Source organism: Melospiza georgiana, chromosome 16 (genome assembly GCF_028018845.1).
Source record: "Melospiza georgiana isolate bMelGeo1 chromosome 16, bMelGeo1.pri, whole genome shotgun sequence".
Taxonomy (NCBI): domain Eukaryota; kingdom Metazoa; phylum Chordata; class Aves; order Passeriformes; family Passerellidae; genus Melospiza; species Melospiza georgiana.
The window spans coordinates 6,876,905-6,901,497 of record NC_080445.1 but is presented as its reverse complement, the minus strand read 5'-3'; the positions used below and the strand labels follow the sequence as shown (position 1 = coordinate 6,901,497).

Genomic DNA, 24,593 nt, shown 5'->3' with positions numbered 1-24,593 from the left:
CATTTTTAAAACCATCAGTTTTAAAACTGTCAGTGCCTTCTGGTTAGAAAGTCATGTCAGCCATTTGAGGGTTCACATGAACCCAGTATGGAATTTGCACAAACAAAAAGCTGCCAGAAAGCACTGACTGTAAGTGTGCCCCAGCTGTTACAGAGAAAAAGTGTATTAAATTTACAAAAATGGCTGAACAGAGAAGGATGGGAAGAAAGGCAAAATTTAGTTCTTCATGGAATCCCAGGAAAGGAGGGGAAAGGCAGAGTGGCAGAGGAGGTTGGAGAGAAAGTAGAGCCTTCCTCAAGCATGATTATTGAGTTTTTTATATTTAGACATCTCTGCAGTGAATTTTGCAGAACTGCATTTATTCAGATATATATAACCTTTGATATTTACTGTGTTAAAAAGTCTGTCAATAAAGGGCCATTTTGTGGCTCTCAAAATAGTGCAGGGATAATGTTGCTGTTTTGCTACTGTCTGCTTTTAGCAGGGAAGCATCATAGGATAATTCAGGCTAGCAAGGAGCTCAGGAGGTCTCCAGCCTCCTCCTCAAAGCAATATCATCCTGAGGTCAGACTGGATTTCTCTGACTTTGTCCAGCTGAATCCTGGAAATATCCAGGGATGGAAACTGCGTGTTCTTTCTGGGCAGCCTGCACTTCTGTTCATGTCCTTATGTGAAAAATTCTTTTCTTTACACTCAGTCTGAGCTGTCCATGTTTCAGCTCATGGCTGTTCTCTCATCCTCCATCCAGGGAGGAGCCTGGCTTAGACTTTAATAACTTCTACTGGGCAGTCATTGTGCTGAAGTCTTTCTCCATGAGTGAGCCTGGTTCCCTCAGCCTCTCCTGATGGGGAAATGCTCTGATCCCTGACTGTCCTGGTGGCTCTTTCTGAACCTGCTCCTGTTTGTCTGTTTTGGGGCAGCCAGCTCTGAGCACAGGCTGTGTGTGATCTGAGGAGGTGCTGAGAGCTGCCCTGGGCCTGGCCCTGCCTGTGCAGCCCAGGAGCTGCTCCCAGGGCACTCAGGGCTCTTTGGAGCTCCCAGGTCCCTTCCTGCAGAGCTGCTGCCCATCTGTCACTGCTCACTGTGGCAGTTCAGCCCCTGAGTGTGAGCATTGGTTCACCCCAGTTTGGTACAAGCAATGCTCTTTTAGAGCAATACCAAAAGTTCCTATTTTATATTTTTAACCTTGATTGTAGCCTTAATTAGACCAGAATGGGAACAAAGAACCAGTATGTTTCAAGGTGCTGGATTTAATAAAAGTCCATTTTCCTACAAAAATATGTGCCTACATGAATAATTTACTAAATAAGGGATGTCACACAGCACTGCTGTTGCTAATGTATTTAAAAATTAAAAAGTAATTCCTGGGTGCATTTCAGGCATCCTAGGAACTTAATCCACCTGGGACAAGCCCTAAGCAAGCAGTTGCTGTTTTAATGAATGACAATTTCAGAGTCTGACTTTCTTCAGGCTCTTGCTGCCACCTACAGTCAGCTCAGCAGGGAGTTCAGGGCTTGTGTTCCTTGGGTCTGTCATTTGGAACCCGTGTGTGTTACAAACACTGTTCCTCTCCTGATTGTTTGGAACCCTGCTCTGGCAAGAGCTTCCTGGCCCAGGATTTGGGAAAACAATGGGCATGGACAAAACTCAGGATGTTATGCTGGTGAAACAAGCTGTGATATACACTGTGCAGTCTCAATACAGAAATGTCTTTAAAATAATTTGCTAACCTTTCAGAAAGTCTATATTTTAAATAACAAAAATACAGGACTGGTGGATTGGAGATCAAACTGTGAGAAAATGAACAACATTGGCATCAGAAATTTGTTTTTTCCCTTGCTTGGATTCTCTTACTACATAAGTCTTCCATTTCCTGAATGTTTGGACAGTATTCAATTATTTTCCTCTATTTCAAAGCTTTTTTTTTTTTTTAGTAATTTATGGAGTGCTTCTGTGGGCTCATTAATTACATATCTATTGCTCAGCATTGCCTGGCTTCAGTAGAAGTGCTGCCATCATCAGAATTCTCTGACTGGAATGGGCTCTATTACCATGCTTTTTATACAGAAAGCTGGTGAGCTGGCAATGTCTGAAACTCTCTTCTCTAGTCTCTCCCTTCCAGCCCCTTACAAATTTCCAGACAGACAGCTTTGCTGATTTGGAGCACTTGAAAACTCATCTCATTTAAAAGCAGAGGCTCATCAAACTCTGTTTTTTTTAATGGAAGTTATTAATGCATGACAGGTTTTATGTGGCAGTCTGATTTAGGGTGTTAATTACTAAATGATTAGATTAAAAACCCTTCAGGACAATACCAAATGCCTTAGATGACTTTTGTAAGATCCTTTATGGAGACTGGAAACTTGAGGAGCTTTATTTTATTGAGCATAAATGTGGTAAATAAGTAAGGTGGTCAGTTGGATCTTTATTAAAAATAATTTTTTTGGATTCAACCAATATATAAGGCTAATAAATATCTTCAACTTCTTTTACAGGGTGACCTGAAAACTTACATCTGCAATGAGCAGGAGCACATTAGGGGAGAGTCTCAGATAATGCTGCTGCAGAGGATGGCGTGTGAGATTGCTGCTGGCCTTGCTGTAATGCACAAACACAACTTCGTGCACAGGTGGGCTCAGAGAAATTCCAGTCTGTCCAATGCACTCTGAAACTCACCTGGCTGTTTTCTTTAAATCCTGGGGTGCTGAAGGCTGTGTTTGCACAAACGTGTGAAATAGCCTGAGGCACGAGGTGTGATGCTAATGAAGGTGCTAACTGAGCTGCAGGGCGGTGGTGTTCAGCTCCACCTGCCTGAAAGCTGATCAGCTGCTCTTTGGGTTTGCAGCCCATGAACACAACCTGGTGCCAAGCCAGTCCTCATGGAGTTGTTTGATTAATTCTTGGCCAAGTCAAATTAATTTCGTTTATTGTGAAAGGAGGGATGTTAAAATTCAGTTACAGTGAATCGTATGGGCTGTGAATTTTTATTAGATTGTAGAAATTTAGAACTTCTTTGGTAATGTTACCTGTATGACTAAAAATGGAAAAAAACCCCTTTCTAACGCAGTAAGGAGGAAGTTGAGTTCAGAAGGAAAATCTGACTGAAAGGGGAATTCTCTCACTGATGTTGTTCATGTAACATTTAAAGCTTCACTAAAGGAAGTAGGCACATTTCAAAGTAATCATGCTAGGAGAAAAATCTTGTTCCCATCAGGGGAAATGCTAGATTTATTTTTAATTAATATAATTATTTTTAATTAAAGTTAATGTAGTGAATACTGAAAGAATGGTAGCAGTTGCAAAAGGCTGGGAAAATTCACTCATGGAACAAGTTGCCCAAAAAAATACAAAATTTTTTTTTTTGCTTTAAATGTAAAGGTATTAAGGAACTGGAAGTTATTAACCTCTGAGATGACTAAAATATCAAAGAATATTTGTTCTCCAAATGTGGTTTTATGGTGAAACCTTGGATGCCACAAGACAGTTACCTTGTCAGTCTGTTCTCTGCTGTGAACCAGCACTTGCATCATCCTTTCAGCAAGGCAGGAGCTTGTGTTGGAGCTTATTAATGAGCCTCTTGCTGCTTAGGGAAGGCAGAGGTCTTGTGTTCAGGGAGAAATGAACTCTCAAACCTAAGTCCTAAAAGGTGCAGGTTTAAAACAGCAGCAAAACCCTGAAAAAGCCCCAAAGCCTGGACTCAGCTGGTGGCTGATGAACAGAACTCTTCTTTTAACCTATTTAACAATTTCAAATGACTTGAAGGTAATACCAGTTGTACCTGTCTAACAGAGGGATCAGTTTCTTGTCTTGCAGCACCATGGCTCTGTAGGTATTCAATTTAACAGTACATTCTTAGTGAAATACAGATAAACTTGGTAAATAATTAATCTGTGGATCTGCAAGATTCTCATTGTAATGTTTACTTCTAGCAACACTATCCTGATGCTGTCAGAGTAAGTGGTAAAGCTCCAGCATCAGTGATTTTGTTGTTAGTGGTAAATTCAAGCAGCCAACAATTTTTCTCTTCCAGGATATTTGTTTAAATAGTATAAAACAATTTGGCAAGCTCTGGGACATACTTGAAGGTTATAGATGTGTTTCTGACCTGTGTAGTTCAATGACTCTGGAAAGGAAAACATCATCATCTGTCTTTGTAGCAGACAGGCTGTGGTTTTCAGACCATTTGTACCTCAGAGACTTTTTTTAAGCCAACAGAAGGAAAGGTAGAGTTCTTCCAGGGAACTTAATTGCCTAGTCCCCTCTGTGAAACTGAAAAGTGAAATATTTGAGCAATTAGTCTGCTGAGCTCTTTGCTGTTGCAGCCACAGTTCCAGCTTCATTAAACTTGCATAAATTTCTGAGTTTGCATGATGGGTTTCCTAAAACTGTCTCTTTGTATTATTACAGCAGCAGTGCTGGTTCATGAGTTTTTGTGATCTGGTTTATGGTAGAAGCTGGAAGCAAATTCTGTGTCTATTCAAGAGCTTTGTTTATTGGAGGACTTCTATGAAATATATTATTTTTTCTGTTGGTCTTTTTCAAAGACTGACTGTAGTTCTGGCTCACATGTAATGTATGGGTTTGTTACTTGAGGAACTTAACTGCAGATGTAAGATATTACTGGTTGCTCAGTATGATACTGTAATTATTATTTCATCTGGGTTGCTGATAGATTTTGCTTATGGCAGTTAAAATGCAAGCCATGCAGTGCTAGGGGGTGACATCACTGGAGCATGTGAACAGCCCACGTAATCTCCAGGAGAGGATTGTGAGCAGAATGCAATAACTGCATGGAAATGCTCTGTGTAGTTTGAATGCTTAAGAGTCTACACCACTGCTCTAGAGAAGTGACTGCAGCTTGAACTTTTTTATACAGGACAGCACAACAGTCCAGGGTTTTTGTATGAAAGCTTTAAATGGGATTGCCTTGTCACTGTGTTTAGCTTTCTTTGGGTTCCAGAATGCAGAGTGGCTCTGTGGCTCTAAACTGATTCTGCTTTGAAGCAGTGGGAGTGCCCAAGGGAAATCACAGCCTTCTGACCAGAAAAGAAATCTTGTCCAATACATCCTCTCTAAGGAGAAACCCTATCAGTGTTTGTTTTTTCTGGAGGTGATGAGTGTTTGTATAGGACTGTAGTGACCACAGTATTCCAGTGAGATAGGGAATCAATTGTTGGCATGTGTAGGTTCTAAAACTTAATAAAAATGTAAGCAACAAAAAAACTGTCTTGATGTTTGGTTTAGATCACAGTTGTACTTTAGAAATTCCTTTCCCCAGTTCCTGTGCTTGGGTTTGCACTGCATGTGAGTTGGTTTTTCAGAGTGCAGGGACTGGTTTCATTTGCTCAGAAGAGGATCAGGGAGCTGCAGGAGCTCCAGGAGCACACCTTGCTTGCACCCAGCTTGCCTCAGCCTCCAGCAGGGTTTGGGTCTATGGGATCAGCCTGTAGCTCATGCACAGAGATTGCTGAACTGTATCTAGAGTGGATGCTGAGTGCTCAGCACTGTCTGTGTTACTGATCTGCTCCTGCTACTTGCAGCTCTAACCTGTAACTCTGCATAAGTCCTTGACTTTTAGAATCTAAGTCTCTAAAAAATAATTTTTGTGGTTTTTCATTTGATACTTCAAACTGTGACCTGACTGTTCTAAGAATTGAAACTTGTGTTAACCCATTTGAATTTGCATTGGAGACCTCCTGGTTTGTCTCACTGGTTGTTTGTTTGCATTTGCAGTGACTTGGCCCTACGGAATTGCTTCCTCACATCCGACTTAAATGTCAAAGTAGGAGATTATGGTATAGGATTCAGTAGGTATAAGGTGAGTTAATCTTGTCATGGACCACTTTTTTAAAGGATTCAGGGGCCAAGGTTACAGCAAGTGTGCTTGAAAGTTGTGGACTGATACCAGATTGTCCTTTATTTGAATAATGAACTTTCACAATATTACTGTCAAATAACTGTAGTGAGTTCATGTATCAGAATAGGTAACTTTATAGAGATGAGTAGAGTTTTTGCTTCTGGAATCTTCTGCTAAATCTACCCTTTTTTGGTCCTATTTCCAGTGGTCCTACAATAGGAACAAACTAATTTTAATGTGTTTTAAGGACACATTTGAAAGAAAAGTTAATGTTAAAGTTAATGTTTCTTAATGAAAATATTCAAAATATTAAAGTATATCAATAAAGTGAAAAATTAAGGACATTATGTAAAACATTTTGTAAGTACCAAACCTTAAACAATAAATTGGCATTCAGTGTTCTGCTATGCAGTGACCAGTGAATGGCTTTCCTCCATAGCATTATTCTCTGCTACATGGGGAAAACAGGATTATTTTTTTTAATTATAATTTTTTACATAGGCATCACTGAAAAACGTATTAAGGAAAGGACTAACACTGTCTGGAAGTTGATCCAATATATGTTCAGCCTTTTTATGTTTTTTTTCTTCATTTTCATCCATAATTTAGGAAGATTATATTGAGACAGATGAGAAGAAACTTGTTCCTCTACGATGGACTGCACCTGAGTTAGTAACAAGTTTTCAAGACAGACTGTTATCAGCAGAGCAAAATAAATACAGTAACATATGGTATGTAGAAGGCTTTAAGAAATTTCAATGAGACATCTGTGAACAGGTTTTCAAATGCTACAGGAAGGAGTAAATAATATTTGAATTAGCCTGATGCATCAGATGTACAGTAGGTTAATCACTGTAAACCTGCAACTATATCCTGCTTTGGAAAGATGCTTAGAAATCTGTTGAGAGAAAGTTGGAGCAAGCAAAAATGTTTAGCAGAATAATAGGTGTTTATAGTAATAAACAAAAGCATTTTGTATTAATTAAAAAACATAACTTGTAATTATATTAATTAATTGTTATTAATTAATAAACATTTTCTATTAATGAAAAATAACTTCAGATATTTATAAAGAAATGGTAACTTATTTTTCCAAGAATAAGTAGCTCTGAGTGACATAAAAAGATAATCCCTACTAGAGCCTGATGAAGTTCAATTGGTAGAACAGTGGCATTTTAATTAAAATGCTGTGTTCTTGCTGGAGCATTTGAGAGCAGCAATTAACTGATGGCTTCTGCTGCCAAAGAGCTGACAGACAATGGCTGGTGAACTCTTGAGGATGAACATTTTTGCAATAGCCAAGTTCCACTTCAGTTCTCAAGCCCCAAGAAATTTGGATAGTGGAAATTGTGGATTAGGCTAACCTTTCTGAAAGCATTGTAGTTAATTCCTGCTTTATATTTGAAGGATGTTAAATAGTAAACTTGGGTTTGTTTGGTGTTTTAAAAGTAGAGTTGCAGAAAGCAAGTGGGGTATATAGAAATGATATAAAAACTTCCTCTGCTCATACTGTTCATCTGGACTGCAAGCAGCCAGGGCCTTTAGGTTTCCAGTTTGTATTTCAGTGCCTCTTATGCAGAGCTGCTTTGAGCAGGTTTGAACTCTGATTCCAGACCCCCCTTCCAATCTAAGTTATTCTATGTGCAGAGTCAGTTACTTTGCATTTTGAGCCCAGAAGGATTCCCCAAAGATTAGCATTGACTGTACTCAGTGAAAATGTGATTAGTGTTGGATACAGTATACAGAGGCAGCTTTTGACCACTGCAGCTTGACAATAAAGAATTCCATGAACTCTGGAAGAAAGATGAGTTTTCTAGCAGTTTGACTTATAACTGCAATTTCTCATGAAAGCTTTTTCTCTTCTATTGGACTAATTGTAAGGTTTTTAATCTCATTTCTATACACTATAGTAAAAAAAAATATATATTTTTTATTTTTAAATTGTTGAAAAGGTAATGTTTTATTATATGTAGGCATTTTCCATGATCAAATAATTTGAGACCTTCTACATCTTGTCTTCATTGTTGTTGCTTTCAAGCAACTTTATTCTTCAGGGTTTTAGCATTCTGTCAAAATGAAATAAGTTCTGAAGTTATTCTAGAGACAATGGGGAGTAGTATTTTTTTCTCCTTGCCAGTTATGCTTTGCATATCCTTTCTGAGAAAAGCCACTCTACAGTAGTTCTGAGAGTGCCCATCCTGTGCTGCTCTTTTGCAGGTCCCTGGGCGTGACGCTGTGGGAGCTGTTTGAGAACGGTGCTTGGCCTTACTCAGACTTCTCTGACAGGGAGGTCCTGACCCATGTCATCAAGGAGAAGCAGGTTAAACCCTTCAAGCCACGGCTGGAGCAGCCATACTCTGATAGATGGTAAACTTTGAGTGTTTCTATTTATTCTTAAAGCTGCTGAAGAAGTTTCTGAAATGGCTCAGTTCTCTTAAACATTGAAATGGCTACATGGAAACTCAGCAAACAAACCCTAGGTAAAGGGAGTAAGGGGATGTGCTGGAGATGGAAGTTCTTCCAGTGATACTGGTACTCTGAGGCATGTTAGGTATCTGAATTCTAGAAATTCCTTTTCAGTGGGAAACCTATTGAAAATGTTTTTATTTGTGTAGGTATGAAGTTCTGCAGTTCTGTTGGCTGCCCCCAGAAAAGAGACCGACGGCAGAAGAAGTGCACAGACTCTTAACTTACCTCCGCATGCAGAGCCAGAGGGACTCAGAGATTGATTTTGAGCAGCAATGGAATGCTCTGAAACCAAACACCTCAAACAGAGAAGCAAGTAATTCTGCATTCCCAATCTTGGATCACTTCACAGGTGATAGACTTGGCCACGAGCTGGAGGAGGTTCTGACAGTAACTGAAACAAGCCATGGGCTGAGCTTTGAGTACATCTGGGAGGCAGCTAAACATGATCACTTTGATGAATGTGGTCATGTGAATCCTGATGAAGCCATGAACTACACAAGTATTTTCTATCCAGTGGAGGTTTTTGAGAGGTCACTTTCAGAGCAAGGACCAGGAGCACAGGATGGAAGTGGTCAAGAGGCATCACTTGCTGTCCCTGGGGTGTTACCTGTGTTTGATGCACACAAACTTTCTGTTGGAAATGACTACTATATCCAGTTAGAGGAGAAAGGAAGTGGCTGCAGCATGAATTTTGATAACCAATCAGTTGTATTAACCACAGAAGTTGATCATCAAGAAGCTGTACAAGAAAAAAGTTCTCATTTCACGGTTCTCAGGGATCTTGATGTTGAAGAATCTAGTACTGATGGGGACTTCTTCCACTACAATACAGATCCTAAAGAGGAATTTTTGACTGCTGCCAATAGTCCAGAAAGTCCTTTCCAGAGTATATTTAATGATATTGATAGAGCAGAAGAATTGACAAATAGAAAAATACTTGGGTTTGCTGAAACAAGTGATTCTCCTAAAGACTTTAAACCAGCTGTTTTGAACTCTAACGCAGATGCTAGAAAGGCAGTAGGCTCTTCTGAGAAGGAGCATTCTAATCATACTTCTGAAAATGAAACTGTTTCCTTATGTGAAAATATCTCTAACCAGTCAGAGCTGGTAACTTTAGAAGAACTGTCTGATAACTTCTTATTTCTTCAAGAGAAAAACTTATTAACAGGGTTATTGCCTAAAAAAGACAGCAGTGACTTTGGGCAGTACTCAGAAGATGTTCTAAGAAATATATTAGAAACCTCAAAAAGAAACTCTGTAGAGCCTGACCCTGTGCTGGCTGAAAATGCACAGGTCTTTTCTTTAATACACGAAAGTCTTAGAACAGTGAAAGATGAAAATTTTAACCCAGTGACAATGAGTAAAGATCCCAGTTCCCAGTCTCAGACTCCTGTAAAAATGCAGGCATCCTCTAGTCCACCCACAGCACATAATTCATCTGATAGCTGTGCAAATCTTCCTATTTTGAAGGATGAGGAGACATTTCTAAATGTAGAAGTGAATGAAGTCATGTCCTGTAACACCGATGTTCTCTGTCAGGAAGAGCTGTCTTATAATGCCAAAAATAATAATGTTGGAAACAGTCCATACAGTGTTGCTATTGAAACAGATGAGTGTGATGCACAGATGAAACAGGCAATGCTTTTCAAGTCTGATGAAACAACATATAACAAAGAAAAATGTAGTGATCAGGAAGATAGGAAAAGAAATGTGCAAGATAGTTCTCCCATAATTAAAAAAAATGAATGTTTATTGGAGGAAATACAAGAAACATCAAATCATTTTGAGAACTGTAAGGATGTTCCAGAAGAGGTGACCTCAATTTCTGTTGCTGCTTCAGATTGTACCAGTCAGGATAGTCTTTTGGAGGACAGCCCATCTCCTATACAAACTGTAGAACAAGCCTTAGAGACTCCTGATTCTTTGGATTCTTTAGATGTAAATGAGGTTTTAGAATCTTTACAGGCTCAAAGTCCTCAGAAACTTTTGCCACCAGATAAACCTGCTGACAGTGGCTATGAAACAGAAAACCTGGAATCTCCAGAATGGACTTCCCATGTTCCTGTTGAGGACACTTCCAATGTGGAAACTGCTCTGTGTGCGAATGAGAGCAGTGTCAGTGCTTTGCCTTCTAATCCAGTCATCATTGTGTCAGAAGCAGCAGCTTGTTTGGATGCAGTGAACAGCAATTTAGAAATAACCCCAGTGGGTTTTCTGAGTGGAAATCAAAACTCTTATAGAGACTCAGCCTATTTCTCTGATAATGATTCTGAGCCAGATAAAAAGCCAGAGGAGTCTGTAAATCTGTCCAGAGAGACTGTGTGTGTTATTTCCTCCAACAGAGGAGACAATCACACTGAAGAGGTTTCTGGTTTTGAAGAGAGACAGCAAGCGTGTGATGTGAGGAATTACCAGGGTGATGATAATCAAAACTCAAAACTGGAACTAAACCACAATTTAGAGATCCAAGAGATGGATGAAAGGATGCAGGGGTGCCCTGATGAGTGGGCTGAGGCAGCTCTGACTTCCCTGGAAATAGTGATGGAAGGTAACCTGAGGGATGAAATAAAACTATCTGAGACTTCCCATAAAAGTGTCTCTTGTGTTGGCACGAACACTTCAGAGCTCCTTTCACACAGAGACTTAAAGCCTGTGCACAACATGGCTTTAGATCTGAGTAACAGTGAGAAGTCCTTCTATCACATGGAAGGACAAAAGCTGAAAGAGCCAGATATTGAAGGAAAATACCTCGGCAAACTCAGCGTGGCTGGGATGCTGGATTTAGAAGATGGTGATGATGCAGATGAGGAAGATGAAAACAGTGATTCTGAGGATGACATGAGGACTTTTCATATGCATAGTCTGAGTTCTGACAGTGAAGATGAAACTGTTCATCAAGTACCTGAGATAGTTACTGAAAAAGATGATGGAAAACATTTGAGAAGCTTGTTGAAACTTCCAAAACCTCTTAATGAAAGGCAGCCTGAACTTTGGAAAGATGAGAAAAAGGCTGTAACATTCTTTGATGATGTGACAGTCTATTTGTTTGATCAGGTACCTTTCTTTTTAATTACTAAGTAAAATTTTTGTTGTCTTGCCTTTTTTTTTTTTTTTTTGTTTAAACAAGGAGGAATTGAATAAATTGCTTAATATTTGGAAAACCTTGTTACAAAAGCACCTTTCTTGTTCTTGTTTTGGCAGGGTTACAGCTTGTTCATGATGTAGGTTATTTTTTCTTAATATATAAAGGCTTTGTAAGAATTTATGTATGTAAAAGAATGATATTTATATATAAAGAAAAGAGAACTTTGTGACTTGGCTAGGTACAGTTTAGTGCTGCTAAACTGTAGAATAGCTGCACTAATCTGAATTGAAGCTGGATTTAGCTTTGGTTTCCAAATCATGAGTCTCCTTTGCTGTTGGACCCTTGACTGCATGTGCTGAATGAAACAAATTTTAGTGATGTTTTTCTGCTGTTTATAACATGTATTTAATTTGAATATGCAAGACAGCATTGCTATGGACAATATTTAATTATCTTATTTTGACAGAATATTGTTGCAGCTTTATAAAAACAGCTTATCTGTTTAATGAGTTTGAAGTCTTTAAGATGCTTTATAGAAGAAAGGAAGAAAGAAAAAAGTCAATAATTAAATTTAAAAAAACAACCCCAAAACTCAAACTGAAACCTAACTCTGAATCTTGTTAGTTAGCACTAAGGTAAATTTATCTAAGATCATGATCAAAGATAAGAACAGTATTTAGATGGTAATGCTAATTTTTATTAATCCTGTGGAGTTCATGTTCAGTGACACAGTGATCTGCTTATAAAATTCAAGGTTACTTTTGTTTCCCTATCAGCTTTATCAATTTTTAACTTCTGTAACTGGATACAGAGGGGATTGCATTTTAGCATTATGGCAACTGAACTAGTCCAGTGAGTTTAAAAGAAAAGTCACATTGTCAAGCTTGGGAAATGTTGCTTATGATGACGCACTTTAATATTATAGTTAACTGTGTTTTGGAATAGAAAACATAGGTGATTTATTTGTGTTTAGGCAGCCTGTGGAATAGTAATCCTTTTGTCAGAGGGGAAGGAAAAATCAGCTGTGTTTAAACTGTTCTTGATTGTTGAACTCTTTACTTTTTATTACAATAACTGATAAAATGTTGGCTGCTTCCAATACCGGCTGTACAAAGTCTGGCTCTTTATCCTGAACATGATTAGGGGATTAAAAAAAAATTAAATGTTGGGATAAGGCTTTATTAAAGAGTGAAAAAAACCCCTACCCACATTAAGCTGATATGGGAACTGTTTTCAGCTGGAAGGTATTTGTTCCTACAAATATGAAACCATTTTATATAGTAAATAATATTTAAATAGTAGTTTCCTGTGTGCATTTTAGCATAGATTTGATGCAGCTTTCTTTAGAAGTACTTGCATGTGCTAATCTGGAACTCAAAGTCTTGTTGAGTTGTTGTAGCAGTTTACAGACCTTTTAATTCCATTTGATGGCAGGATGGGGAAGTGTATTTGTGGGTGCTGGCATCTGAAGGCATGGAGACATTGTGTGTAAAAAGAGTTCAAAAAATGGCTTTGTTTGCCTTAGGAAACACCAACGAAAGAGCTGGGAAGCCATGGGATAGACGTGAACGGGGAAGGTGCTGGCAGCTCTCCTGTTCCATCTTCCAGCCCTGGTTACTTAAACAGATTTGCAAATTCAGAAAGCTCAACAGATGAAGAAGGTACATGAATATATTTATACACAGCAGGGGCTGAGACTGTTTGATGCAGAGCCTTTTATGAGAAGTCATTAAACTGTGTGATCTGTAAATTCACTGGACCATGTTGGCTTCAATCTTGCATCCTAAGCACACATTGCAGCTGGCTCAGTCCCTTGGTCCTGAGGAGCAAAGCTGGGATGTGATACTGGTTCTTTATGTATTGATGTGTCCAGGGTTGCCTGAGAGGCAGCCAAACTGGGTGACAAATCTTTGTGATTCCCTGGGCTAGAGCCCTGCCCAGGGACACAGGTTTTGTTTGGGGTTAATGCAATCTTCCAGTCTCCTTGTACAACTCTGGGTGACCTTACATGACATTACTGTAATGCTGCTTTTTTTCTTCTTTCTTACTTTTTTTTTTTCTTCCCCTCCTCAAGGTGGAGGTTTTGAGTGGGATGATGACTTCTCTTCTCCAGAGCCATCCTTTATCTCCAAGGCAGCTAACAGTCTCATTGGTTCTAAAGCACCCCTGCAGCCATCAAAGTACTTCTCTCCACCTCCACCATCCCGGACTCTCGATCAGAACTGGTCACATTCATCCCCTTATTCCAGATTCTCCATCTCTCCTGCAAACATGGCAAGCTTTTCTCTTACACATCTTACAGATTCAGATATAGAGCAAGGAGGTAAGTGATTTAGTCATAATAATTACTTTAAAGATAGAAATTAAAATCGGTATGTAAAGATAAAGGAATAGATACAACAAGTTTTGTTCTATTTAAATACCAAATGTAGAAGTACATTTTTAACACTACGAAAGTTCATGTCTGGTCTTGTGTTTCAGTTAAGACCTAGTTTTCTATGGAGATTGAGATTATTTGTGTCCAAGTTGGTATAAAATTGTGGTAGAACATTTACAGAACAAGCTCTCAGTTTTTGTGTTAAAAACCCAAGAGCTGTATTTGGATGAATGAACCCTCTGCAGTCCTGCAGCACTGCTGTTGCACCTGCCACACTATGGTAGTTATTAATTCTGGTTATTGCACTGTCTTAAGTCACAATTGTGTTTTCATTGCACAGGATGAGGATGCCAGGAACATAATGTTTCTGCTATTATTGTGTAAGCTTATTTTACAGTTTAGTTTTCTTTTCATATTGCTTTTTAGAGATTGCATTCTTGATATTTTCTCAAGAACTGCAGCATGTTTTCTAGAGCCGTGAATAGGATAGCTTTTGTTAGGAGACCCAAACAATCCATTCAGAGCAATATTGAGTACTAGCAGTGTTTATTAACAAGCCTTCTTGTCAATAACCAAAAACTTTTTTAACCTTTGATATGTTTTTGAGGGTTAAGAGAAGCAAAAATAACCACACTTGAATTGGTCTGGCATATTATTAATCTTGATAACACATTGCATTATTAAAAATAAATATTACTGATAGCAGAGCCTTGCTTATGGTCAATGTCTATAAATATGTAATCAGTGTTATATAGAGTTGTATTGTTCTTGTATTGTGCTTATTGATTAGATAATATTTGCTGCTTAGTAACTTACAGATAAGAGAGAGTATTTTGGAGATCCTACGTTGCCTTATGTGTCCTAAGAAGTGACATTGAACTGTGTGATTGAGGCAGATGTCTATGAATAAATGAACCAAATGTTTACAGTAGTTGAAAGTGTAGGGAAAAATTAACCAAAACTTGGAAGGGCAAAACAGCAGAATGCCAAGTTCTAGCAAGAGTCTTACAAAGAAGTGAGGGTTGTGCAGAAGAATCTCACTGTATCTTATGACCTCTCTTTTACTAATAGGAAGCAGTGAAGATGGAGAAAAAGATTAAATCCATTTAAATGTGCTTGGACTCCATACATAAAACACATAGACTTTGTGTTTGAGACTTGTTTATCTAAACTCTGGATCCTCCTGGAGTAACACAGGTAATCAAGAAGTACTGAGAAATGGAAGTAAACACTGAAAGCAATGTTAAATCAGGACATTAATTTGAATGTGTATTTAACTTTGTAATGTATTTTTAAATCAGTGCAATTTTGCTTTTCATTGAAAGATGATTCTGCCGCTGTTTTCAAGTACTTGAAGTATTTTTCAGATAACTTAAACAAGTAAAGCAATTACACTACAGTCTGGTTTATGTATGAGATTGTATAATATTCTTTTTATATTTTTCCATGTAGTTCATTATCTATTTGAACATACACCTGTTGTAGAATTGTGTATACCTGTCCTGTGCAACAGGTGGCTGTGTTGATGGAACTGTTTGAATGATAGTTGATCAGTAGTGAGCCATATTTATTCAAAAAGATATCACTACATATTACTTTGCTTATTACAATTGCACTATGGATTATTCTTCCTTTATTTCCTGATGATGTACAGAATCAAAATCTTAAATCTTTCAAGGAAAACAAGACAAGTTGAATTGGCCCAGTTATCCAGTTTAATTTGTCCTTTTTGTAGCCTTTTGCTATGCACGGTACTCGTAAAACGTACATAACTTCTGAGTATTATGTTAGACTTGCTGAAATCTCATATTCAGTACCATTTCTAAAATGATAATGGTTATAGAATGGTTGTTAGTGTTCATGTTTTATAGGAAACTGGAAAAGAATATATGATATACTCTGGAATTTTTAGATGAAAGAGATAATGTCTCTTAATTCCTACATATGATCCTACTGACTGCTTAAACTGTAATAGCATCTGACTATATCAAAGTTAAGGGCCTTCCAGTTTTTACTACAATTTCTGCCTCGGAGAAAGAAGAGGGAAAATTGGTTGTACAAAACTCTGGGATTTATCAGTCTTACATAAAGACTAATTTCAATAGACTGGATTTGGGTACACTTGGCCCTTTAGTTGTACATTCTGTGAATTTTGAAGCTCATTCTTCTGCTGACTGCAGATCTGGGCTCCATTCAGAGGCCTGTGGTAAATCTACCTCTTGGTGATGTTATGACAATTTTGATTAATGGTTAATGCCCAGTTCTGCACCCGTTATCGGGCCAGATCCATTTTAAGATGTCCAGAGCAGAGCTCCATGGTACATCTTGAAATGCATTCTGAACAAAGGCTGCAGTACAGTAGGTTTGCTCTGAAGCCTGTAGGGAAGGGAAGACAGTGGGGGGCTTAACCTTCCTGCTGTACCATGCATTTAGATGATTTAATCCTCTAAACTGCTTGGAAAAAGATATCCTTGATTATTACTCCAAAGTGAGTTCAGTTGAGAAACAAATCCGTGACTTCTTGGAATGCCTTATGCAGTTCAGATCTGTAGGAAGCACTGATAGAAGCAGTTTACCTGGCTTTGTATTTGTTTACTTGTACTAAAATACAAATGCACTGAAATCTGAAGTACTTTGTATTTTAGTGGCTGTTTTGGCAGGGCTTGAGATTATGGTGGTCCAAGTGTTCTGTGTCCAGATCCAGTCACCAGAGAATTTTCATCATATGGAGATGGGAGGACTAGATATTTTCAGATGTTTTCTTTTTTTGTATACCTCTGTGTTAATTTTGATTTTTAAGTATGTTTAAAAATGACAAGAATATGTTAACTAGTTTTTTTCCAGTGCTATTTAGCCTTTAAACCAGAATGGCTTCCATACTGATTAAAAGGGAATGATTTAGTTAATAATGTTGTTTGAAGTTGCCAATGAATTGAGATATCTTTTTCTGATGAGGCACTCAGGCTCAGAGTTAGTCAGAACTGTTCTTCAGTATGAAGTGAGGAACTGAATTTTCCTATGGACCTTTCCCAAAACATTATTTAGAAGGCAAAGTCAAGTAGTTCTTAATACAGGCTTACAGTATATACTGTAGAGGGTTTAAGGAAGCTGTGCGCTACTGGAAATATTTTAAAATGTTGGTAACAGACCTTGTGCACAAACTATTGCTTAGGAACTCCATAATTCCAGCATTACACTCCTTGATACGGCTAGATTTAGGGTACCTTATCTGTCTTTAAATTTTCACCATAGTAAGAATGAAACTCCATAATGGTCTGCAGGGGACACGTGGGCTTGTCTGCCTTACGTGGTGAAAAACTTGTCAGACCTGGAGTTCAGCCTTAATTTTGAATCATTTTATTTAAAAAATAATTCTGGGTTAAATAAAAGCTTATGCGCCAGAATGTTGTCATTTGGTTGTGCATTTTGTTCCTTGTAATTCTGGAAAATCAGATGTTTATCTTGCACATCAGGAATTTCCTTTGCTTGATGGAAATCTAAGATTTTTATTCTTTACCCGGGTTTAAAGAAAAGCTTACACAGGAAGTAAAAGTTTACTCCTTTGTCCAAATGGACTCATTGCTAATGAATTGCCAAAGGAGCATTTTTTCCAAAACAAGATGTGTATGATATTAAGCAAGGTAATGTCCTTTTTAGCTGTATAATGAAGAGAAAGAAGTATTTAAACTTAACTCAGATCACTTAAAAATAAATTTTAATTTCAGTAATCCAGTAGGCTGGATTGCAATAATATAAACTATCTTTTGGGGTAAAAAAATAACACTTAAAGATCTGATCAACTACTAGCAATACTTAAATATCTGCCTGGCAGTTAAGTGGCACAATGAAGATGAATCAGTAATTCCAACATGTTACATTATAATGAGGGGATTTGTTCCAAATCATTCATTACATTCTATGTAATTTCTTGCACTAGCTACTTAAGCCTGGTCTCCATTGTAGAAGTACATGTATCTATTTTCAATGGTTTATTATGAGGACTGGTTACAGCTTAATTCCTTCTCTAGTAGAATACCTGGATTGTTTGAATAATGAAGGCATTGTCTCAATTTGGCTACTAAAGGTATTTAAAAGATCTGGTTTTTCCCACCTAAAGAGATTTATTTGAACATCAGGATCTGTAGTGAGAAGCCAAGAGAGCAACAAGTGTGTTCAGTTTCAGTGGGAACACCTGTACTCTCCCAAATGCCCCAGCTGCAGATACACTGTGTATAACTGCATTTATGGAAATGAACAGATTTAAATGTTTTTTCATATCCTTGTTGATGCACTACTGAAAGCCATTTAAGCCTCATTCTTTTTATCAGTATTTTTAGCAGATTTTTATGTAATGCTCAATCTTTCATGAGGAGGCTGGTTGGTAGAAAGAGGTTTTTTTCACAATTAAGCACTATCCTAAAATGTCAGCATTGTCAGGTGTCAGTGACTTGGCTATTTGTGTTGGAGTTGGTGAAAGGTGGAATTCAAGTATATTAGCCTTATAAGAAATAGCCTTAAATAAGAATGGAGTTACTTCAAAAAAATTATTTCAGCTTTAAGTCATACATGTTAATGGTTTTGGTACAAAATGGGAAGAAATCTAGAGGAGAGTCAAACATCATATAAACTTATTGAAAATAAGTATTTGTAATACCAGCAGCCTGTTTTTCAGAAACTTGAATATGACTTACAGTTAGTTTTGTTTATGAAATTGTTTGAACTTGCACAGATGTAGGTGTAACTTAAATGATAAATGGTACTGATGTGTGTGTATATATAATGTTCAATTCTATTTGTAAATGAGAAACTATGTAACAAAATCATAGGTATGAGGTTTTCCTATTGTAATTTAATACAGGTATGAGGTTTATGGCAATATATCATAGTTAATGAAATTTCAGGTCAAAATGTCTTTAAATTGTGTACATTTTTAAATTGTAATTTCTACTGTATATTGATTATCATGCATAGTGTGATTCAAGAAACTGCTTGTAATTTAAAAATATTTAATATTAAAAATAAAATACAGTTATATATTTATAATCTCTTTGTCTGTTTGTTCATTTTTAAACAGATGCCAGCAGTGTAGTTCTACTGTAAGATATATTTATTAGTCTCCTGAGGTTGAGAAAGTTCCAAAAGTTCAAAGCCACAGTCCCAGCAGATGATCCCGTGCTAAATAGCGTAGTCACCTTTAAAGTCTTCCAGTATCATCACCCTTGTGAGAATTTCAGGTAAAGTGTGTACACAGTCAGTAGAGAAGCAATAATTAAAACAGAAACAGTGTCATTCTGAATACTGAATTTTGCTTTCAATCATGGAATTAGAAATCTGTAGAAAGAATGGGAATTTTTGAAATTTATAACTTCAGAAAACAGGTTAATGATGTTTTCTCAGTGTTCACTGAATTTCTTCCTAGAAGAGTTGCTTGGTTTTTCTATCTAAGTGCATGTGCCGAATGGACCAAAAATCACCAGGTAAATAAATGAAGTGCTGGTGTTCCCTGGGAGCTGCTTGGGCTGTTCTGGGCTGGACAGGGGAGTGCTGGTGTTCCCTGCTCTCGGGGAGGAGGGGGCAGCCCTGGCAGTGTGGATGGAGGCTCTTGTGGAAGCCCCCACCTCTCACGGCAGCTGTTGAGTGCTGGCACCTGTTGTGACCTGGGAATGAGAAACTGATATCAAGATGACTTAACTTCATTAGGTAAAATATAACTACTGGGCTGAAATTTGACCAAGGCAGTGGCCATTAATGAGAACAGATGCAAAAGATCCCATGGCACTAAATTGGTCACCTTATATAGAACTTATTATCAAAGAATTTGAGAACTTGCAATCTTTGTGAGCAGCGAGTTCTCAAAGAGATGGCAGTGCTGTGTCTGTGGGGCTGTGTCACACGGGTGCTGTGACAGCATGCAGAACAGAGCTGGGACAGACCTTGTCCTGCGGCCGGGGACACCCCACCTGCTGAGGAGGCGCTGGGCCGGCGCTCCCGCGGTGACAGCGCTGTGCCTGCCCCAGTGTGGGTGACACCCCCGCCGCCTCCTCATGCCGTGTGTCCCCCGTCCCTGTGTGCCCCGTGTCACCGCCGGCGCTGTCGCACCCCGAGCACGGGCTGGAGCCGTGAGCGGGGCGCTGCGGCCGTGCCCGGCCCCTCGGCGCGGTGTGCGGGTCCCTGCCCGCCGAGGCACCGGAGCTCCCGCCCGCCGGGCCCGCCCCCGCCGCTAAAGCGACGTGTCCGGGACAGCGCCGGCCGAGCTGCGGCTGCCTCCGCCTGCGGGGCTCGGGCAGCGCTGCCCGGGGCTCCTCGGGCCGGGGCCGGGCTGGGCCCCTCGCACGCTGCTGCTGACAGAGCCTGCCTCGCTCAGAGCGCACGCCGCGTTCCCTCCCTGCTGTCCCCGCAGCCCTTGCTGCTGTTCCTGGCTTCCCCTGGGTCTCTGCCGCGTTGCCCTTTGGGCCCCAGGCACCTTCTCAGCAGCGGGTGGAGTGGTAAGTCACAGAAGAGGGATGCCAGCCTTGTGGATGGCTGCACAGGGTGTTAAATGTGTTGTTATTTGGCTGCTCTCTTTGGTTTGGTTTCTCTTGACCACTCCAGTCTGTTGCTCCTGATCCCCTCACAATCTCTTTGCTCCTTGCACACTCTGATAACACCTTCCTGGGACTCCCAGCAGCTGAGCTGGGGCTCTTTAAGGTTACTTCTCCAGATTACAGCAGTCTAAGAACAAGCCTATCAGCTAGGTACCTTGTTATCCCATTATTCCCCATTTGCTTTTGCCCAGCCTGTAGTTTTCAAGACTACTTTACTCTCGCAGTTTGCTGAAGCTTCCCTTCTCTTGGATCTTCTTCCAGTTTTCTCTCCTGGCTGTGTCCATGAGCCCCCTCTTCACCAAGTCCTGTGGGCTGTTTTCTTCCAAACAGCAGCACTCCCCAGCAGTGCTTCTTGTACTTGGGCAGGGAAGCTCCCACTCCTCTGTGCTCTTCTGTAGCTACACAGAGGGTGCAGAACAAACCTAGTGCTTGCCTTTGGACCTGTTTCCTCTCTGAAGATACCTGTGTGTCTCCAGTGTTTTTTAGGCTCCGACAACACAAGCTGCTTGGTGCTATCTTAGAGCTGTCATCACCTGGGTGCTACCCTAACCCAGCTGCTTTGTGAATTCCTGTCCTGTTTGGTAAAGTTGCCTCTTTGGTAGTAAGGAACCTGGGGATGGCCAGGATGTCCTCCCAGGCAGAGAACTGAGTCAGTGTGCAAGGCCAGCAGGTGAACATGGCTTTCAAGAAATGAGAAACGAGACAGGAGGGGGTGTTTACCACAGCACAGCCAGGACCTGCCGACACAGCACCACCTGCTCCAGCTAAGGTTGAGGTTGTACTGGGACAGTCTCACATCTGGGGCTAGCGTTTTTGTTCCTCTTTTTCCTTCATTTTTTATTGGCTCACCAACTCTCAAACTGCTCCTACACAATAGTATCGGCATAAAAATGTATTTTGTTTACAGCAAACCTTTGACTACATGAACTGGAAGGCTGTGGAAAGAAAATATTTTGGGAATGTCTCTTAGTAACACTGACCATTGGTGTTAGAGGCAGGGTTGCTGCGGTGCTGTTTTATTCAGATGTAAAAAAATGTGGGCGCAGAAGGGAGGTAAAATATCAGTGCTGTCACCTAAATGCAGAGGAAGGAACATTGCTGTGTCTTTTTGGGTAACTTGGAAAATTGCCTGCTCTGCTGCTGTTGATCTGGGGCAGTAACTGCAGTTAAGCCTTGACATTACTGGATTTTTGTTGGAAGAGGAAGTGCTTTTTTGTGTGTGTGTGTTGAGGACGAGCCCACAACACAGAAATGCTGCAGCTGAAAACACGTGGCTGGCTCGGAGCTTCTCCCTGAGAGTGTGCCATGTTTCCCTCTAGTGGACTCCTCTCACAGTGGAAACCTGTGCCTACAAAAACCAATTACCAGGAGTTCAAGGAGAAATTACTTTGAGTAAGAGCCTGAGGGTCTGTCTAATACTTCCCTAAGCCAGCACATGTACATGGAAGTGGTGCATGGCTTTGTTATAACATGGGGGAGTGAGGAGTTGGGAGACAACAGCAGCATAAGAGATCAAACAGAGGTGATGTGTAACCAAACCTCACTGACTGTTGTACTCTGCCTGGTTTTTGAGTTGTGGTTCACTTTTCTACAGAAAGACTCAATCGACTTGGAGACCACTTTCTCTTTTGTCCAGTGATAAAGGAAAAACCTCTCTGCTTTGAGGCCTGTTTCTAAGAAAGCAGAGGCATCTGTTTTTCACCAGTAGGTGATTTACTGCATCTTTGTTTCACTGGTTCCATTCACTTGCCCTCTGTTCCCTCTGCAAGCTCTCCTCCCAGCTGAATATTGGTGTTATGTTTTTACAGCACATTGACCATTAATACCAGTCCATCCAACAAAACATGAAGACTAAAACCAAAGGAAAGAAACAAAGGCAAACCACCGACAAAGAAGCGTTTTCCGAAGAGCCAGCAATGAGAAAAAAGGAACTGGTGAAATGTCTGCGACGCAAAGAAAGGAGGAATGGGGGGAACAAGGAGAGCAGCAAGAGCCCCCCAGGCAGAGGCAGGCGTGCTTGGAGCAGCAAGGACAGGCTGCTGAGGAGGCTGGAGAGCAACGAGCGCGAGAGGCAGAGGATGCACAAGCTCAACAACGCCTTCCAGGCCCTGCGCGAGGTCATCCCTCACGTGAGGGCCGAGAACAAACTGTCCAAAATAGAGACTCTCACTCTGGCCAAAAACTACATTAAATCCTTGACCTCCATTATACTCAATATGTCCAACGGACACTTCCCAGCAGTAGAAGGGATGGGGGGAGCCTGGGGATCCAAATTGTACCAGCATTATCAACAGCAGCATGGGGAGGATGACCATGAGGAAAATCTACAGAAATATTCCACATAGATTCCTAACTTCAGCCAAAACACCAACTGCCAGCTGCTACTGTCATTGTTTTTCCTTCTTACATCATAATACATGTCATTACCTAGAGGTTTAAAAAGATTATTTTTGCCTCCAGTCTCTCCTTTTTTCTTAAAAAGACAAACAGGTAACACTCGTGACTATAGTTTATATGGCACATTAAAAAATTATCTTAAACCCTCAGAATTTTTCAGAGCATAATGAATGTGTGTGTGCCAGGGTCTGGAAACCTATCCTGTAACACTGGAGTTGACTTGAAAATGTGATTTAGTAACTTCTGAAAATTATCCCACCTGGAGTAGAGTGAGTTGAACCTTTAAGGTCTGTGTCATCTGAGTTCCTTGGAGTTGAGAATCTTGGCTGTAATTCTGTTCACCAGCCTTTCAGTGACTCATCTGCTGTGCTAAAGAGAAGATTAAAATTGATGACAGCATCTGACTTGGTGACTGAAGTGGCACATAGGGGAAATTGGTCACCAAATCTGAATATTCATCTTGATCTTTAGCTTTGGTGGATCTGCCCTGGTAATCTCGAACATTGCAAGGCATAAAAGCATCTGTTGATGCAAACATCTGCAAAGCTTTCTTAGATTGTAAGCTCTCTAGAGTAAGGACAGTTCTGATCTGTGTTTCCAGAGCATCTGGCCTCACAGAGATTTTCTCTAGTGGGTGTCTGGGTGCCATTCTAATACAAATAATGAATAAGGGACAAATTACTTACTTTGCCAAGACAATGATAAAAATGCTTTCATGTAGTCTTAAGTTAGACAATGCTCTGGCCAGTTTAAATTACTTCCTGATGAAACCTGTGATGTGATCAGGTTCTTTCTGGGTTAGTGTTAGATTCTGATACTGTAAAGCAATAAATGAAGCAGAAATTGTTCAAAAGGAAAATAAGCTCTTTTTTTCCCCCCTCTCTCTATCCCCTTCTGTGGTAAAAAGTTTTATGTCACTGAGGAACTCTCATTTCCTCTTGTATTCTCTTACCTGGGGCACCTGAGGCTGGAGTGGCCTCAGTTGGAAGAGTGGTGCCCACAGAGCCCCCGTGTCCCTGATCCCCCTCCCCACATGCCCCATGAACAGGAGCTGCTGCTCTGTGCTCTGAGGGCACAGGAAACATTTGGCACCTCGTCCATCACTAGGATTGATAATGGTTTGTGGCCTGGTCCTTTTCCAGCAGAGAAGGGTGTCCAAGGAGGAGTGGGGGCTGAGGAAGGGTTTATCAGATCCATCACAAAAAGATCATGCTGCTCGGTGCAGTTTGGAATGTGTTTGTAGTTTGCTGCAGCACAGCTGAGGGGATGACAATGTAATTGAGAGTGAAAGGTGAGGATTCCCACACAGGCTGGTAAGGGATGTGAAATGTGAATTCTCTTTCTCCACCACAGCAATCCATAGCTATGATGTAGAACAAAACAACAGTTTATACATGTGGTTGCCTTACTGGATCCTGCCTCAACTGGAATTTTCTTAGTTGCTGAACTTTTTTCACATTAAAATAAATGTGATTTAGCCCTTCTCATACTCAAGTGCTAATGAAAGAATTGCAGAGTCTCTTAGAGATTTAACTTGTCATTACAGTGCTGGATCTTATTCCATTCACCAGCAGCTCTGTGTGGGTAAATGAATCCTCACTGTGTTTGTGCACTGATCACAATGGGTCAGTCAGTAACACCAAGGCCTTTTCTTCCAGTTATTCCACTCAGCACCTCCTCAGGTAAGAGATGTTTATGTTATTTGGTTATTTCTCACCCTAGGTCACTGCAAACTGTGGCTCTGTGTATCACACAGTGAGCTATGACCAAGCACTTGTAGATTATGGTAATTTTTTTGGTAGGATTCTTTAAAGGTCATTATCT

At 40.0% G+C, this 24,593-nt stretch overlaps 2 protein-coding genes across 2 annotated transcripts in view; both read left to right on the top strand.

Annotated features, from left to right (window-relative positions):
- The window catches only part of LMTK2 (lemur tyrosine kinase 2), a 41,466-nt gene extending 22,635 nt beyond the window's left edge, over positions 1-18,831 (top strand). Inside the window, exons 7-14 of the mRNA XM_058035815.1 lie at positions 2,496-2,629; positions 5,734-5,818; positions 6,467-6,588; positions 8,075-8,224; positions 8,473-11,380; positions 12,937-13,072; positions 13,486-13,734; positions 14,860-18,831. Of these exons, the coding sequence (XP_057891798.1) occupies positions 2,496-2,629; positions 5,734-5,818; positions 6,467-6,588; positions 8,075-8,224; positions 8,473-11,380; positions 12,937-13,072; positions 13,486-13,734; positions 14,860-14,888 (3,813 nt within the window). The 3' untranslated portion in view covers positions 14,889-18,831. The remainder of the gene's footprint in view (positions 1-2,495; positions 2,630-5,733; positions 5,819-6,466; positions 6,589-8,074; positions 8,225-8,472; positions 11,381-12,936; positions 13,073-13,485; positions 13,735-14,859) is intronic.
- Positions 18,832-21,911: 3,080 nt separating this feature from the next.
- Positions 21,912-22,804, top strand: BHLHA15 (basic helix-loop-helix family member a15). The gene has a single exon (XM_058035763.1). It carries the CDS (start codon positions 22,217-22,219, stop codon positions 22,715-22,717), a length of 501 nt encoding a protein of 166 aa, XP_057891746.1. The 5' UTR covers positions 21,912-22,216; the 3' UTR covers positions 22,718-22,804.
- The last annotated feature ends 1,789 nt before the right edge of the window (positions 22,805-24,593 follow it).

Coding starts and splice junctions, on each gene's coding strand:
- BHLHA15 (XM_058035763.1), top strand. CDS start 22,217: ATGAAGACTAAAACCAAAGGAAAGAAACAAAGGCAAACCACCGACAAA.